Source organism: Sceloporus undulatus, chromosome 2 (genome assembly GCF_019175285.1).
Source record: "Sceloporus undulatus isolate JIND9_A2432 ecotype Alabama chromosome 2, SceUnd_v1.1, whole genome shotgun sequence".
Classification (NCBI taxonomy): Eukaryota; Metazoa; Chordata; class Lepidosauria; order Squamata; family Phrynosomatidae; genus Sceloporus; species Sceloporus undulatus.
This window is the reverse complement of record NC_056523.1, coordinates 28575689-28594682: the sequence shown is the minus strand read 5'-3', so window position 1 is coordinate 28594682 and position 18994 is coordinate 28575689. Positions and strand designations below refer to the sequence as shown.

At 41.7% G+C, this 18994-nt stretch overlaps 1 protein-coding gene across 8 annotated transcripts in view; it reads right to left on the bottom strand.

The window, feature by feature from the left end:
- The window catches only part of PTPRG (protein tyrosine phosphatase receptor type G), a 745385-nt gene that overhangs the window by 46025 nt on the left and 680366 nt on the right, over positions 1–18994 (bottom strand). For 4 of the 8 annotated variants that reach the window (XM_042447272.1, XM_042447268.1, XM_042447267.1 and 1 more), the window contains 2 exons: positions 7864–8043; positions 5479–5570 (listed from right to left, as the gene is read on the bottom strand). In XM_042447272.1, the coding sequence (XP_042303206.1) occupies positions 5479–5570; positions 7864–8043 (272 nt within the window). The remainder of the gene's footprint in view (positions 1–5478; positions 5571–7863; positions 8044–18994) is intronic. The other 4 variants (XM_042447274.1, XM_042447270.1, XM_042447271.1 and 1 more) reach the window with 1 other exon arrangement.

The window sequence follows — 18994 nt, the reverse complement described above, 5'->3', positions numbered from 1 at the left end:
ACATAGTTACAAGCATCAGTGTTATCATGAATCTGAAATACATGAAAGTTTGTAAATGCATTCAACAGCATGTATTTACAGTTACCCTGCAGACCGTTGTGTTCAATGGGCAAAGATATTCAGGGATGTTGAGAGGCAGGGCTTATGTCTAAACTTTTCTTCCCAACATATTTCCCCCATTATATGTGCAGTAAAGTTGCCAGGTGAAATAAGGGACAGGGCTCCTGTTCCTTTGCTGGCTGTATAGAAGAGGGAATTGCAGCTGAAACCCCACAACCATTAAAAAGACAGAAGCCCATTCACTTATTTCCCCTGGCTACCCTAGTGTGCAGGCAAAATGCTTGCATAGGGCTACTGGTGCCAGTAGAAGTGAAGTTAGCAAGTTCAGGCATTAGGAAGTTCATTGGACGTCATGGATGGGTGCTCTTTTTCTCAGTTTTCAGAGCATTTGGCAGAAGAGCGCTGGGGTGGGAGAAGAGGATATTGGAAAACAAAAATATTTTCAATTTCTAAGGAAAGGAAGCAGCACAGCTGGCTTTCACTTCAGACTGCAAGTTGGGACTGAATCACAGCTCCTGAGTCTCCACAGGCTGAATATAAGACTAGGAAGATTATATGCTCCACTGCTAATCTTTATAGCAGCAGAATTGACCAATCCACTAATGAATTCAAGGCAAACCAATTGACAGTGTTCTAAAATCCAGTACATATTATATTGTAAACATTCAGTGCTGGCTCTTTGGGGACTCCGTACTTTATCCTCTTTCATGAAATATGAAGGAGAGAAATAAGGCAACCTCCTCCTTCTAGCATTCTAGTATGAGCCAGATTAAAGTTTCCCAGAGGAGAAGGGAGGAAAGACTTTTGCATTAAGAGGGGCAAAGAGTCTTCTCACACATAAATTCCCCAAAGGCAAGTACATTCAATCCTTCTAGAAGGTTGCCAAAATGCAGAACAGAAATATTGGAGCTGAGCAACACATGAAACAAATGAAAGCTGACTTCTCAGACAGAGAGCAGGAGAACCACAAATGCTTCAAATAAAGACAATGTTCTATCACTACTCTATTAATTTGACAGATTTTCAGAGCAACTTTAGTCTAGATCAGGCTGGCCTTCCAGATATTTTAGACTACAGTTTTGACAATCCATTACCACTGGCCATGCTGGAAGGGGATTGTGGGAAACATATGGAGGGAAGGCAGGCTTTGTGTGGATTATTCTCTCATAGTTTGGAGGAAGACGAAAGAATCTTTGGACACATGGTCCCAAGAGAAGTGGGGCCCACTGATACCATGTTATTGCTTCTGATTTCCTTCCTTCTCTCTTTTAAGCCTGTAAAGTAACATTCTACCTTAGTACTTGCAGCAACTGAGACTTTTCATGCTTATATCTGGAAGCTGTTACACAGGAAGTTATTTCTGAAAGGCAACATATTCCACAGTCTCACGATCTATAGTCAAAGCACTCCAAGACTAAATAAATGTCCTGGAGATCTCACCACACACAGCTGAAGGCACTGCTCCTGCTGATAGTGGCCGACTTTCTACAACAGAAGGGTTTATACAAACTCAGAACAGTAAAAAAAGTTTAAAAAAACCCCACACTCTAAGCTTATTATGGGCAGGATACAGACCACCCAAAAAGGGTGGTCTATCTGCGCCTTGTTTTGCTGCGCGAGAGAGCTGCAGCGGACAAACCGTGCGGCTCCCTCACGCAGCAAAAGGAACCCACAAAAAGTCGGTTCTATTTGTGGCATGATTGTGACACCGCAGTGCACCAATGGCTGGGATGTGAGGACGCTAAGGGTCCGTCGCGTCAAAATGGCGGTGCCCATGTGTATAGGGCGCCGCCATTTTGACGCCCCCGTCATGTGCTAGGGGTGAGGCCAGTATGGGCGGTGTGCCCTCGGCCAACCCCTAGCACGTGACGGGGTGCCGCAAAGGCCCGTCTGAAGAGGGCCATGGTCAATGTTTGCCAGCTGGGTGACCGAGAAGGGAAGTTCAGAACAGTTCCTTTGTCAAAATTTATCACCAGACCTTAAATGTCAGAAACAAAACTTCTGAACTAAGAAGATTGACTCTTCATTGTTGGGTCCCACCACCTTCCTGGAAGAACTAGTAGAACTGGTCAAGACATAAAATATCTACACATACACTATATAAAACTTAAGAAGCCCACAAACAAATGATGGTAACAGCCTTCTTCCACCATTATTCTCCACTGAGTGCTACTCAAATGCATGCAGTCTCTGATCTTAGAAGTAGTACCTAGCCATCATGTCTAACAGACATTGGCTTGCATCCAATTATTTGTTCCTACTTGAATAAGACCACTTACTCAATGGGAATGTGGTGAAGAATCACTCACGTAAGTTCTACTGATTCAATGGGCTTACTATAGCTGGGACTAACAATTGGATTTAGACTACAATGGTAATCTATCCCTCCATGAATTTGTTTAGCTTAAAAAAGTGCTGTTGTAGGGCCGATTTAGGGCTCTAGAAGGATGGGCATCCGTTTGGGCCCAGCCCTTATAGTGGAACCTATGCATCATTTTGCTGGCGCCCCTCCCACATGGGGCACATGACAATGACACGCGTGCGTCCATGTCAATGCACGCAAGCACCATTATGGTGCTTCTAAAAAGAAGCCACACTTTTTAGGGTGCACGGCACCGATGAGGGGGAAAGACGGGCATCAAGGAGGTGCCCATCTGTATCGCCCCTGAGAGACTGACTAACCCAAGAGACTGAGAGACTATAGTAATGAATGGCACTTTGCTCAAGGAAGATGCAGGTTTGGAGGAACCAATGTACTCAACCTTGCCTGGCTAATACCTTGGGCTCCTGAGCTACTAAGGTTATCCCCAGGAGCAAAGGAAGTGGCATGGAAGCCCAGAAGCAAAGGAGCGAGTTCTTATGAAGAAGCATAAGACCAACTAACTCTGTCTCTGAGGGACAAGCCAGATTTTTCACATCCTTCAGGTTACTGGAACACAGCCTTGCAGAACTTCTCTAAATTTGAATTAGGCCCAGAGGCTGAAAGAGATCCCCCATTCTCAACCTACATGACTATTTCAAGCTCATCCCTAAGGAAAAAAGAGATTTTTGCTTTGAAAACAGTTATATTCCCTTTTAATGGAGATGGCCTACTTCAAAAATCAAAATGAACAGACGAAATAATATTTACTGAGTCGCTACCAGGCAGCATGGGGGAACAGACATTTTGAAGAGCTATTTTAGTAATACATTTCCCTGCTGCATGTTGCAGACAGAAGCTGCCTAGCTTTTGGTTAATGGCAGTGATTTTGCAGACAGATGAAGCAAAGCCTCCTTTAAGTCAGTGCAAGTTTACAGATGTGTAGCTGATTATTTTGAATAATTAAATGGTGTCAGAACCAGCTGTGATGAATAGGACTGGGGTCTCAATTCATAAATAATTGAGGAGACGGCACTGCATTTGATCATCCTCATCAAATTCAGCTCTCCCGAGGATAAATGTTTGTCCTGAATACCATCAACATTGTTAAATGCCTCAATATCCCTGTTCAGTCATCCAGCCAACAGTCAATTTAACTAAATCACTTTTAACACCTCGCACAGCCGCTGTCTTCATGAATACAAAATGCTTATGACTGGCACAATAGGGACTTTCCCCCTGTTATTCTGATTTGGTCTAGATTAAAAAAAAATCAGATGGTGCAGTTAATCATAAAGGCTATAACCAAAAGGCAGGAAGAACTGGTGTAAAAGGGCCATGTTAAGGACAATGGTTGCAGCCTTATCTTTATTACACTGAGCAAGGGGGGCGTGCAGTATCAAACCTGCAATTTTCTGCCGATATCGTATTTGTAAATACAGCTGCCTTTTATGACTCAGTCATGGCATCTTTAATACTTGGTTACTAAAGCATGTCAGGCCCCCACACCATATTTCTCGCCTCTCTCACCCTGGTGGAGATGGCACAACAGCTGCATGCTATTTCTGGCCCAGAAGGCCTGAAGATCCCTCCTTCCTGACAGTATTTTCAAAGCCCAATTGTGAACAGGCTGAAAGGAGGCATGGGAAAAAGAGCAGTTAATACTGGCTTTTGCAATCACGCTTTTTGCTGATTAGAGCCTGAGTCTGCCACCATCATTAAGCATGAAACAGTGTTTATATAAGCCACAGGAGGCTGCAGCCTCACAGAGTACACATGAGTTAGTTGCAGGGCCAGCTGCAGAGCTGAGTGCTTCTGTGCTTAAGCTGTAAGTGTCCTTGGATCTCATGGTCTCTAACTCTGAACCTGTTCTCCTGCTTTTACTCTTCTCACACTACAGGGACCTAACTACAGTATGTCAATTAATTTGCTTTTCCCTTGTGTGCAATCCTGAGTAAGAAATTATCATTATAATCATCTGTTTATTTATATTTCACCTTTCTTCCAATATAGGGACTCAAGGTGGCTAACAACAAATTTAAAACAGTAAAAGTTTTAACTTTAAAAAACAATTAAACAATTTATAAAGTTAAAAGCATCGCACAACAAAAATACTAATGTATTAAAAACTATATACAAACCTTGAAAGGCCAACTCTCATCAATTTAAAAAAGCCTGATGACACAAAAATGTTTTTGCCTGCTGTCAAAAAGAGAGCAGGGATGGGGCTATTATGGCCTCTCTATGGAGGAAGTTCCAGAGCACTGAAAAGGCCCTCTCCCTTGTTCCCACCAAACAAGCCTGAGAGGGTGGCAGGACAGAGAGAAGGGCCTCTTTGGGTGATCTTAGTGCTCTAATAGGCTCATAAAGGGAGATTAATGTATTTCTCGGAGATCTACATTTTTCAGTCTTTTGAAGTTCCAAAATTGTTCCTTAACAGACAGTAGCTGGCTGTCCCAATAGCGATTTTCAACACAATATAAACAAGGACAAGTTTTTTGAGTGGCACTGTTGTGTTGAAATGCATTTTTCTGAAGAAGGTCTAGGCAATAACCCATCAAGCCTTGAAAAATCTTTCAAAAGCAGGTAACAAGGAAATAGTCTGTCTGTAGTGCTACCATCTTTTGTTTTTAATTGCCCAACATGAGGCAAGTACTTCCAAGGAGATCCAACATCCAAACACACCCCACAGATTTTCATTACACATCCAGCTGCTCACTGCAACTTGAAGGCAACCTCACCTCTGTTTCTCCCACTTCCTTTCCAGCAGGTCTAGAGACAAAAAGTCAAGATACTCTCATGTTGCATCCTATACTCACTTACCTGAAAGGAAATCTCATTGGTCTCAATGGGTTTTACCTCTGAGTAGGCAGGTGGAGGTGTGGGAAACATCTTCCTATTTCTTGTATCAGGCCCAAGTAATTACAGAATTATGCAAATACAATTTCTCTTTCTGTATCTAAGGCTGCTTTCAACACAGATTTTAAGACCTATAGAGAACATTTTTCTGCTAAAGGCTTCTGAGACAAACTTGACAATCAAAAGTTCTTAACACATACCTCAAAGTCTTCTGAGAATCCATGCTGGTTGTTGGCATATAGTTCACTGATATGCTTAACAAACTGTTTGACAGGAATGGCTTCCATGTCATCTGCAAAATGAAAAAAAAGAAAAAGAAGTTCACCTCTGCAGTTCTTATTTTCCATCAATAAAACCAGGCATATTCCCTTTAAGATTTGTAATAAAATTTCTAATTACAGTGTGCTAATAATCCTTGCATAAAGATGGTTTAGCTGAAAGATTCTTGGGATGTCTGATGTGGGAGGCAGGCAATTATTTTTTCCTAATGTGCCAGAGATTGGTACCATATTTGTGCCCATAGGTCACAACTGTTTCTTTCCTGGAAACTCTTAGCAGACCAGCATCCAATGGCTTGCAAACTGACACCAGTCCAGGGACTACCTCTTTCAGAAGTACTAGTTTAGTTGACATTAGCTAAAGATAACGTGTTCAGATAACACATAACAAAATGGATGCTACAACTTATAGCGTCTAGCTATTACTTTTGTGGCACTCCAAACATGGATGGACTTCAACTCTCAACTAGCATAGCCAGTGGTAAAGGCTGATGGGAATGTCACCCAACAACATCTGAGGAGTCACATGGCTTCATCAAATGCCATGTTCTTGCTGCTTTGCCAAGATCTCATTTTGTTGATGCTAGTGACTGGAAAAGATTATTTCATTGCATTTATTTTTGGAAGAAAGCAAGAAAATTAATTCAGATAGAGAAAACACAATGTCCTTGCACTGGTTGGTGCGAAAAGACTTTAAAAAGGTTGATTTTTGCCATTCTAAAGTACAAATATATTTGTATTGGTTGGGTTTGCTCATGGAGAGACAAAATAAAAATAAAAAAAGCTTATTAAAATAATTGCCCTGTATCTTCATGAATTACTTTTTGGCATTGGCTGAATCACAGGTGATGTAAATATGAGTAGAATAAATAAATTATATTAGTTTAGTTCTATAGCACCTATATTTACATTTTCAGGTGTAGTTTATTATCAGAGAACATTCTGCAAAGCAGTAACAAATTAAAACACACTAGTGAGGACTTGCTCCTTGCGTTCGGTTCTACTGCCTCTAATTTCTAGTGCTAAAATGAACAGACTGCATTAAACCATTATGCTAAGGAATGTGAGTAAATGGCCCAACCAAACAAACCCACAGAAATATTCCTATGGGCTGTGCCCTGTACTTGTATTGAGGGTATGTTAAGGTTTAGTAGGAAATGAATATGACCCATGAAATATTTATATTTATTATTACTTTGAACACACAACCAAATGTTTTGGTGTTCCATGGGATCTTCTATCTGGTTGCAAAAGTCTGAATAAAAATTATAGGTGGCCTTGAATCATCTTAGTAATACTGAGTGATCTGTAACCAAAGAGCTATTATGTTTCCTCTAAATATCACAATGGAATACTATTTGCCACCAAAAACTGGAGAAATCTTGAATTTAAACTTAATAACAGACCTTTGCTCTAATATGTATTTATGATTTCTTAATAATATGAGGAAGCATACTATAAAAACGTAATTTAAGGATCTTCTTTCAGTTTTCTAATGGATTTAACATGCTGGGGGAAAATCATGCTTTTCAGTATTCTGGATTGTATGAGTGCCTCAGATAGCAAAATTTCTCCTCTTCAGGGTAAAAATCTCCTTTACAGACTATCACACTCTTTTCCACATGAAAAGAGCAACCACAGGAAACAAGAGCTAGCCTTCCTCCCTTCTTCATACATTCAGATTAAGCTCATCCTGAATGCTAACATCTTTGTGGTGTATGCTAAACAAACAAACAAACAAACAAGAAAAACCCTTAGCTAAATAAAAGGTTGAAAACTAAAGAAACGATTAAAATCCAACTTTGAAGAGCCCTGTGGGATTGATCCAGACTTAAGTCATACTTACAGTGGAACCTCTGAAATACATGGGGATTAATTTAGACATTATTAAATCAAATCCCATGGATTTCAGTAGGTTGGCTCTAAGTATATTTTAGTTCTAATCTGCACTGCAGGATTAATGCAGGTTGACACCGTTTTAACTGACATGGCTCAATACTATGGAATTCTGTGATTTCTAGTTTTGCAAGACATTTAGCCTTCTCTATGAGGGAACTCTGTGCCACCACAAAGTACACATCCCAGGATTCTTTAGGATGGAGCCATGGCAGTTAAAGCGGTGTAAAACAGCATTATTTCTCCAGTGCAGATGCAGCCTAAGTCTGGATCCAACCTAATGACTATTTCTACTTTGGTACACTTAGGACCACAGACTCCTGTACATGCCCCAGATTTATGTCATGTCAGTTAAGAACGTTCAAGAAAGGACACAAGTAGCTTTCTAATTAAAGAATGAAGTCAAGCTACCGTGCAGAGACAAAGTACGAGTATCTTCCTGGCCCCAAATGTATTCCATCGGCGATGTCCTTCTTTCCCAGTTTGGATTTTCCTCTATCTTTTCCCCATTCCCTTGGTCTGGCTCATCTTGGTCTATCTGTTCTGGCTCATCTTGGTCTGTTTCTTCTTCACTGTCCTCTTCATTTCTTGCTACACAACAAAAACACCTGCCATGTAGCGATTCCATTTCCATCAAGTTCCCCATCCTGTCTTATTAATTTGTTCAACAGTGAAAAGGTTGATGACATTGAACACCACTTAACATCACAATGAGATGATCCCAGCACCACACCCATTTTGGCTAAGCTGCCAGTATACTAAGAAACAGAGTATATGAGCCAAATTATCTGCTGCTTAAATGCTTATCAGCTTGAAAACATGGCAACTTCTCAAGAGTCTCAAGAGATAGCTGTTTTAGTCTGTCACAGCATAAAAAGAGAAAACTCTGATAGTGGGAGAAAAGGAATCCAGTACCACTTTCAAGACTAACTCATTTATTTCAGCTGGAGCGTTCATGAATACTAATCCACTTCTTCAGATGCACCATACACCTGAAAAAAACATATTGCCAGTTCACATTCATTATGTCCTTTCCTCCTTGCTTCCCAAAACTACAGGCGTAAGTAATTTTTGGGATTGGATTTCTCTACACAATTACTTCATATAGTCTGCAAATATCAGGAACACTCTATTGTGGTAAAAATGTATATTCAGATGTAAGTAGAGCTTGAGAGTTCCAGATTCTAATATGCCATCATTGTCGGAAGATTCCACATTGTTCTTTGAAGGCATTTGACCTTCTTTCCTTGCATATTCTACAGAGCTCCTCAAATAAAACATGGCTAAGCTAACATATAAGGAAAGTGCTTCTTCTAGGTAGCTCTTATCTAATGGCTACTGTTAAGCTTTTTTCTCATTTCAGGATGAATGTGCTTCAGAGACCATAACTCTTTTAGTCTACTGAAGAGATTAATGAAATCCTATAAAGGCTAATTAGGAAACTTAACAGTTGCTCAGTGCATATTCCCATTTGAGCAATTACTTTCTTCCTTGCTTAAAATCAGCCTAGCATTCATTTAGTGTCACAATGGGGGCAAATCCTATCTATTAGTCCCAACATTTAAGAAATAGACATTTTTGTAACACCATTTTATTTATCTTAAATTCGCCCATCCTATCTCAGAGGTGCAAGATGGGTGTCCATACCTCTATATGCCATGGCAACATGCCATTTCAGAGGTCTCTCACCTTAAAAATAACATGGAACAAAATCTGATTTAATTAGCTACACATTAAAGACCAAACATGAAAAACTTCACTCATCTTCATGTCCCAAAACACTCTTCAACAGAGCTCTTGCTTCTAGAAACTTCTGGGCCATAGGCTGGAATTTTATTGGTGTACTGTGTTAGTGGTTGCCCTTTTTCAGGGTCAGGCAAGCAGTGGTGAGGGAAAGGAGATAAAAGTCTGTGTTCTATTGTTGGTCCTGACTATCTGGCTGAAAACTGAATTTACCCATGGTTTGACTGCTCTTGTTGTTATTTGCCATTGGGCCTTATCACATGAGGGGTTTTGCAGCTCAGATCCAGAGTCACTGTGGATCCAGCCATGCATAGTCACGTTATAACATGATGTATTATCAGACATGATTGCTTTCTATGGGGGGGGGGTCGTTCCGAGGCAGATCCACAGTCAATTTGGAGTGACTCCTCATTTTTGTGAATTCGGTAACAAGCGAATTCACAAAAATTGTTTCCAAGCTCACTTTGATTTCACTTCGAATTGGTCTGGCGTGGACGATCACCCCAATCTCGCCCCCAGTGACCCCCTGCGTCCTGTCCCATCATCCCCTGTCTGCTCCTTCACCCCGATCTCACCCCCAGTGACCCCCTGTGACCTGTCCCATCATCCTCTGCCTGCTCCTTCACCCCGATCTCACTCCCAGTGACCCCCTGCGACCTGTCCCATCATCTCCTGCCTCCTCCTTCACCCCGATCTTGTCCCCAGTGACCCCCTGTCACCTGTCCCATCATCCCCTGCCTGCTCTTTCACCCCGATCTCGCCCCCAGTGACCCCCTGCGACCTGTCCCATCATCCCCGCCTCCTCCTTCACCCCGATCTTGCCCCCAGTGACCCCTGTCACCTGTCCCATCACCCCTGCCGGCTCTTTCACCCCGATCCACCCCCAGTGACCCCCTGCGACCTGTCCCATCATCCCCTGCCTGCTCCTTCACCCCTATCTCGCCCCCAGTGACCACCTGTCACCTGTCCCATCAACCCCTGCCTCCTTCTTCACCCTGATGAAGGATGACAACTAAGGAGGGGACAGGGAAGGATGACAGAGTTCAGAGCCCCACTGAGCATGCACAAGGGGGCCAATTCGAATCATTGAATCCCTCTGGTGTGGTAATACGACGTGCACTCACTCCGCTTTGCCCAAGTAGAGACCACAATTTCGTTCCTCAGGTATAATACATCACGTGAATTGCCTTGGATCTGAAGTGACACTGCTCCCCCCTCGCTTCGATTTGGAGCTCCTGTTTCACATGTGATAAGGCCCATTGACTTCAATTTGTGGCAAATCCTTGAATAAGAGGTCTCCAAGATCTCCAGTCATCAACTGGCCTTGCTCAGGTCTTGCAAACTCAGGGCTGTGGCTTTCTTGACTGAGTCAACCAACTTGTAGTGTCTTTTCTAATGAATCATGTCATCTTATGTGTCCAAAGTTCATCAGCCTCAGTTTAGTAATCTTCACTTCCAGTGAGAGTTCAGGCTTGACGTGCTCTAATATTCATTTCTTTGTCTTTTTACTAGTCCATGGCATCCACAAAGCTCATAACATTTCAAATGAGTTGATTTTATTCCTAACAGCTTTCTTCACTATCATCGCTGCTAGGATTTTTGACTAAGATCAAGTGTAGCCTTATTCACTATCCAGAGAAGTCAGGAATACTATGACTGAATGATCTCTACTCTGACTCTGATTAGCCTGTTTCTCCAGTGCTTTACTTCTTTAACGGCCATTCCACCAGTGAGTGGCCTTTTGGTTTCTGCCACCCCTGCCAAAGCTGTTACATCAGCATGGTGCACCAACAGGACTCCAACAATAGAATTCAAATATGCATTCTCATTCAGTAGCCTTTTATATAGAAATACTATTTGTATATTTACCTCAGTCTCTAAACAGAGCAGGGCCTGCAAGTCAAGTAAGGCAGGTATCAGGGGTTGGGCCCTGCTGATGTTTGTAGGTGCCACATCAGCTGTTTGCCAGCAGAAGATGTGTAACGGGCAGGCTGCCAGTCAGCAGTGATGGGAAGTGATCTCAGTGCCTTTGGGCTAAGCTGGTGGCTTTGGGGTACCCAGGAAGGGTCTCTTGGCTGTTCATGAAGGGGAGGGATCCGAGAAAGGGTTTCTTCTTCTATTCCCTCCCCTGACATCTTTTGTGTCTAAAAATACCTGCTGCCTGGGGCAGTGGGATCTCATGGTGGGCATGTCCTCAGTGTTCCCAGTGGCAAGGATGTAGGGCAGGCTGAGGTGGCACGGGGGAAAGTGAGTCAGCTGTTTGGTGCAGTAGACAGCGGTGGTGGTGGGGATACAGTAGGCCACTGGCGTTTGGTTCCAGGACTCCCTGTGGATACCAACATCCATGGATGCTCCAGTCCCATTAAATACAATGGCATAGTAAAATGGTGTCCCTTATATAAAATGGCAAAATCAAGGTTTGCTTTTTGGAATTTATATTTTTAAAATTATTTTCAACCATGGATGCTTGAATCAGTGGATAAAAATATCCACGTATAGGGAGAGCTGACTATATTACTATTATTTTATTAGAAATTCACTGGTATCACAATAGATGTCAAAATCAATAAAACAATGATACTATCAAGAAAGACAAAAACATATGCACACAGTCAGGTCCTGAATCTTCTTTCAGACCCTGGTAATATGCACTGCTTTCCCCTCCTGCATTGACTTTGGCTATTATCTGCAACAAATTGCACCTGTCCAGTTATAAGGACCGAACAATAGTACTTTTCAAAAGTAATATAACAATTAGAAACAAATTTATTCTACTGATGTAAAAGTACAGGCTGGGTTCCCTTATCTGAAATGCCTGGGACTAGACGTGTTTTGGATTTTGGAATATCTGTTTTTGCATATATGTACATAAGGTGATATCTTGGAAATGGGATGAAATCTAAACACAAAATTAATTTATGTGTTGCATAAACCTTATACACATCACCTGAAGGTAATTTTGTGCAATAATTTAAAATAAAGTTTGTATACAATTAACATTCAGAAAGCTAAGGTGTCACTATCTCAGCCACTCAAGAAAAAAGTTTTGGTTTCTGGAGTATTTCAGATTTTGGAATTATGGATAAGAAAGTACTTTTAAAGAGCATTTTTAGCGGCATTTTAAGAAACAACCTCATGGGAATTCTTCAGATTTTATGCCTTTCTCTGATTATGCCTTTTTAAAGCAATGAAGTAAGTGTCATAAGAAGTTACTGTAACAGATCTGTAACAGGTAATAACAATGGGCCATTTACAAAGTACTATAATAGGAACAAGAATGGGTTAGTTTAAAAAAACAACAACTATCCAAGCTCTGAAAGAGAATACTCTAATGCAAAATGTACGTGTTTTTTTAAAGAAAAATTTGGAACAGGCTTCCTAACTGTGTTTAGCTGTAAATTAACATGTTTAACAGGTAATATACTTGTGTTTAGGAAATACCTGGATTACAAATAGGCAGTGTAATATGATCAGTGGATTAAAATGAGTCTCAGACAGATGGCCTAAAAGGGCCACCATCGGGCTGCATTGGGGGTGTGGCATTCAGATGATGCACGCCCTGAATGCGGCCAGAAACTGCCCTGGGCACAGCTCATTCCGGAAGAACCAGTCCAAAAAGGAGTGGTAAAATACCACTCCTTTTTGGCACCGGGTTCAGGACAAAGACAGTGGCCTGGATCAGGCGCAGTCCTGGCTCAGACCTTTTGCACCATCTGCTTCGCCCCATGGTCTCTTCTCAGGTAAAGTAAGTGATTGAATAAAAACAACCCATTTGGTGTAACTGTCCCATGGCATAATTCCTTAGGACTAAATACCCTAAAGACAGTAGATCCCAGCTGATCTTGGAAGCTAAGCAGGGTCAGCCCTGGCTAGTACTTGGATGGAAGTCCGCTAACAAATTCCAGGTGCTGTAGGCTATATTTCAGAGGAAGGAACTGGCAAAACCACCACTGATCATTTCTTGCCTAAGAAAACCCTATGAAATCCCTAGTCCTGGTGCGAACTCTCTGGACAATGTACAGCACTTTCACTATGAATGACACAAGGATGGAGGAGTGATCCCATCCTCCGTGTGTTAAACTCCATTCTATCTTTACTTTAAAATGCACTCCTGTTTTCAAAACTACAACAACAATGAGCCCTTGGTATCCACTGGGGTTTGGTCCCAGGACTCCCCGTGGATACCGAAATACATGTATGCCCATATCTCATTATATACAATGGGGGTAGTAAAATGGTGTCACATATTTGAAATGGCAAAATCAAGGTTAGATTAAAAAAATATTTTGAAGCTGTATATGGTGGAATCTGTGGATGAAGAATCCGTGGATATGTAGGGCTGACTATAATAATAACGAATAAGAGGTGCATACATACATATGCAGGTGTGTTAAAACTATAATGGTAATTAATTACTGTAAAGAGTAACTTTCCAGACTTTGCTTCAAAAACATCCCTTGGCTTTTACCAGAGTGCATGTGCTTCTCTCCCTCTCACTTTGGCATACTGATGGGAGCACTAGCAAACCATTCTGTTGTTTTGTGTTAATGCAGATGGAAACTTTATGACTGTCTAATCTATTTTTTATGTGTTTTGAAATGGCAAACCTGTATTTTTTGTAAAAAAAATTCCTATGATTATCTTGATGAAAAGTTTACAGGGAGACCTCCAAAACAAAGTTGGTTATGAAACAAAGAAAACAAAGCAAGAGAAAGTGTGTATATGTGTGTGTGTGTGGACAAGATGCTGGCTCATTTAATATTGTTTAATAGGTCTGCCATGCAGGCACAGTTGTTCTTCTCCCCAGGGATATGATCCCAGATGAGACTTATACTTTTCTTTTATTTATATTGTGTGTTATAACTGCAGGGGCAACTGAGCTAATGATCCTGTCGGTGTCCTCCGTTTCTTTAGATTGCACAGTAGAGATAGTTATGAATTGTAATTAGGAGTCTGAGCTTTAGGACAGAATGTGCAAAGATTATTGCATGCCTATAGGTTATTTAGTTTCGTGCTCAATAATGAAGTACATTTCTTCAGCTGAAAGTAAGGCATCTAAATTATTGGATAATTTCGCACTTGTGGCCTACCGAAATTCTATTATATCATCAAGCATTAGCACCATGTGTTCTGGAGCTGCCAAGGATCTCAAAATGCTTCCACTGAGTTAGTTTTTTAAAAAGAGAAATGCAAAGATGTTTCACGTTTTTTAGATATACATGCTGAAATTGTCTCTACCATGGCTGTATAACTGAGCAAAATTAGGTTCACTCAGCTCACTGAAATAGATGTACAGCTCCACAGGGACAAACCTAACTATCCATTTAAACTACTGCCTAGGGTATCACTAGCAAATAAGGTTATTTTAAAGAACCAGCGTATGTTAAAATGTCATTTATACTTTACTTCCAGAATCAATAAAGCATAGATGATTTTCTCACACTTTCTGGCTGTCTCTAAAGTTCAAAAGAGGTATCATTTCATCACCAGTGCAAGAGAATCAAAGGGAAGATTTTTCCATTTAACCTTTAAAAAGGCTTTGCAGCAAAACGACCGTATAGGAGTTAAAACTGATGGGCAGGCAGGTGCGAAGAGCACTCAGCAAATTGCTGAGGGGAATGAGATTCAAAGTTGTTTCAAGTATGATGGGGAAGACTGCAAAAAGGCACCTGGCAGAAAACGGCCATTTTATTAGGCCAAAAAAATGTTGTGTGTGGGCACATGTCTGTTACTCTTTTTATATGCATGCATACTCCTGAGCTCTCAGTTTTAAGGTGTTAGCTCATCATTCATTCTTTCTTTCAATCATTTATAAGCTTCTATCCTGCGTTTCTAATGTGTCCATACCAGTACTTCTGAAGAAGTAGGCTCAGTTCCACAAAGCTCATTTTAAAATAAATCAGATAGTCCCTAGGGGGCTGCTAGATTCTTCTTCCCCTGCTTCACACCCCTCAGGGCATCCCTGAGAAAGAAGACTAAATACCTGACAAAATTACAAATCCCAGAATTCCACAGCCTTGAGCCATAACAATTAAAGCTGTGTCAAACTGCATTAATTTGGCAGTGTAGAGGCAGCAATAGAGTTGGAAGGGAGTCCAGCTCTCTGCAAATGCAAGAATTAAATCACTCCTGAAAGATGGCCATCCAACCAGCTCATACAGGGATTTGTCTCTCTATTGTAATTTGAATGCCTCGTTTTGAAACCTGCTGGTTTAAACGATGTGCATGGCCAACACAGGAGAGATCTGAGATGAAGTTGTGCTCCAGGACTAGACACCAGAGCAAAATAACCTCTCCAAAGTTGCTCTGGTTAAAGCCAGAAAATGCAAATGATCACACCAGCATGCACACTGTGCACTGCTGTGGAAACAGAGGAAGGGGGCACTGAGCCTCCAGTACCATTGATGCTCATAATTTTTTTTGCTGCCTGCCTGCAAATAAATCACACATGCTCACAAGTGGTCAGCTGCACCATCAACCCACTACACAACCCGTGTAGTGAAATGATGACCAGCATGAGGTGTCACCAACAATACAATGGATTTAATCATAACATTAACAAACTGGCTGGTTCAACATGGGGGAAGGGGGCATGAGGGCCTCCATGATTCCGATGTGCCAATGTGTCACTGGACACATTGATGTGCCGTATGGCTGGTTGATCGCTTGTGTGTTTGAGTGGGTGGTTGCACAGCTGGTTATTTAGGTTGTCAAATGGGCTGGCAGGTGGGCAGGAGGAGAGCGGTGATTGGTGGCTGCTGGCAGTGTGTCTGTGCGCTTGTGTACTTACATTTGTGGTCTAGCAGGAAAAAAGTGGTGCAGCACAGCTTGTACAGGTGAATGCCTTGTTTTGGCAGGTTTATCCTTGCAGACAAAGGATGTTTATGATTAACTTTCTACTGTTCCCAACAATTATGACGCCTGGGGACAGTGAGGCAATGAACCAATACTTTTGGAAGGCAGATCCATATACTTAGCAAAGTGGAATACTCCAGTCATTCTAAAATTTTATCATTCAAACAAAAGGCGGGGGACTGAATTTCAAAAAGTATTGCCCCAAAGACAACCACCAGCATTCCCTGTGAATAGCAAACTAGCAAATGAGATAAAGGACTAAGCTACAACTTTTCTCCCTGGCGTTCTGCTTTTCTATATGATGAGATTTCTTTACATGGAGAACAATCAAATTTTTAATCCTACATCTGTTGAATTTAGTCAACAATTCTGAGTGGTTCAGCCCTGATTTTGCCAAACAAGACTTGCACTTTTGTTTCATAGATTTTATTCCTGAATATATTACACTTCATATTATCCCATTATCATTTATAATGTAAGGACTCTCGGGCATGTTGAAAATGACACAGTATATCTATTCATGCTGAAAATGAAATTTGCCTTTAACTGTTCAGGTAGTCCTCTCTGATGTAAAACTGATGATCCATCTACCAACTGGAAGTCATTCAAACACAAAGTGATGAAGTTTCTCTCAAAACAGAACAAATTAAACTTTCATCCTATCCTCTTGTCACGTACTGGTGAATTTTTTTCACTAGGATAACTATCTTTGACAGGATAGCTATCGTTAAATATTTGAAGGAATGTCATATACAAGATGGAGCCAGCTTGTTTTCTGCTGCTCTAGAAACTAGAACACATACCAGTAGATTCAAATTCAAAGCAGGGAAATCACTAGGGGTGGACAAGAGGTATAGACCACACCAGGTGACACTTCAGAGGGAGGTGAACATGTGGTGGGACAGACACTCATTGTCCATCCCAAGATACACAACCTTTCACCAGCCAGAGCACCTCTGCCATCCATCGATGGGAATAAGATTCTGCTGCCACCTGGAAGTACATCAGGGCCCAGCAGGGCTAGCAAAGGGAAGTGCTGGTGGCAGCAGTGGCAACGAACATGGATTCATCCCCTTCCACAAAAGAAAAGGAGTCTTTCCTGCTCCCATCGCCCCCTTTCCCACTCAGCCACCAGCCATGCCAGACTTGGAAGCAGCAGCAGCCCACTGTCACCAAAGTAGAGATGTCTTGGTTGGAGGAGGGAGGCAGCTGGGTGGGAATGGGATGCCTTATGGAAGGGGGTGTCTTCCATTTGCCTGGGCTGCTGGCCAGTCAGAGAAAGGAGGCAACTCCCTTTCCTGCTTGGCCCGCAACCCCATCAGGCCCAGAAGGGACTCCAGAGTGGCAGCAGAATACCATCCTCACCATGGCAGAGATGGCCTGGCTGGCTGAGAGGGGTGGCTGGGGTGTGTGCCAGGCAGCCTGGGGTGACAGCATGTCTTACCGTATTGGGGTGAAAGCAACCCGAGTAGCACCACTAATTACAAGAAAAGATTCCACCTAAACATTATGAAGGACTCTCTTATTAAAGGTCTTTAAACAGAGATTGGATGCTTTAGTTGTGTATTCTTGCATAGCAGGGGGTTAGACTAGATAGCCCTTGTGAATCCGTCCAAATAAAGATTCTATGATTCTATTCAATGAAAAAAACAACACAGGATAGGAGAGATGAGGCTAGGGAGAAAACGAATTTAAACCAAGGAACACACAGTCCTCCTGATTATTGCTTAACTACAACTCTAATCATAACCAACCATTTTCTATGCTGGCTGTGACAGATGGTAGCTGAAGTTCAACATCTTCTGGAAGGCTACAGGCTTCTCACCTCTAATGTAGGCAAACACTTTTACAGACATTTCAGTCTTGGCTGTCGTAGGGCAGCCTTCCCCAACCTGAGTCATCCCAAATGCCATAGGCCACATCCCCCCAGTTATAGTCAATTCTGACATGATTGTGCTAACTGGATAGTGCATGTGAAGAAAAGCTGTGTCAGAACCATTTATCTATAAAACTTTTCTGAAGACAATCCTATAAGGCAGATTTAACTGTGATTAGGAATATAGCTAATAGGATCACTCTTGGAAAAGACATATACAACACATTTCAAATTACTTTTCTTTGTATGTCTGCAGAAAAGATCACCTTATAAATGTCACCCCATGAGTATCAGGAGTCATGTCAGCTGAGGAGAGTCACAGTTCTACTGAAAGCCTATAGGCCATTAAAAAAAATCCTAAAGTTGTCCACTTTTATTTTATACTATATTGTTAGATAATCATATTTAACTTGTGTTCATACCTTGGACATATTCATAGTGTAAAACAGTTTCACTTGTTAAGTTTAAAATAGATTCAGGAACAAAACCAAACAAAAACAGAGGAAACATTGTTCTTAGCAGGAGACCAATAGATCTGCATGCCAGCAATCCCAGGTTCAATTTAACATCAACACAGATTTACAAAGTCCTTCCAAAGACTTAAGAGAAGACTCTGTCTGGGAAAGCCTCCTGCCTGACACCATGGAGAGCAGTTGCCAGTCAGTGAAGCCAGTACTGAGCTACATGGACTGGTGGTCTCAGCTGGCATGTAAGTTGCCTGATACTCAAGTAGGCTTTGGGCTTGGTCAGCTCTCTGGGAGACCCTTAGAGTTGATGGCAACATGTGATTTTGACTTGTGTTGTGGAAGTCCACATTTCTCATTGCCATTGTAACTGCAAGGAGAGCGGCAAACATTGTGCTTTGTGGGTGGATGCACAGTATCTTCCCAAGTTCCTCTTACCAATGAAACATCCTTAATCTCAAACCAGGGGCCTACCTGACTAAAATGATCCAATGCACAAAGAAAGTACAATGAAAGCAATATAACCGTGCTGTGATAGCCTTTATAGATTTCCTTCCTAAGAGGTATTTAGGTTTCATTGCCAGGACTAAAAAACATGGCAGAT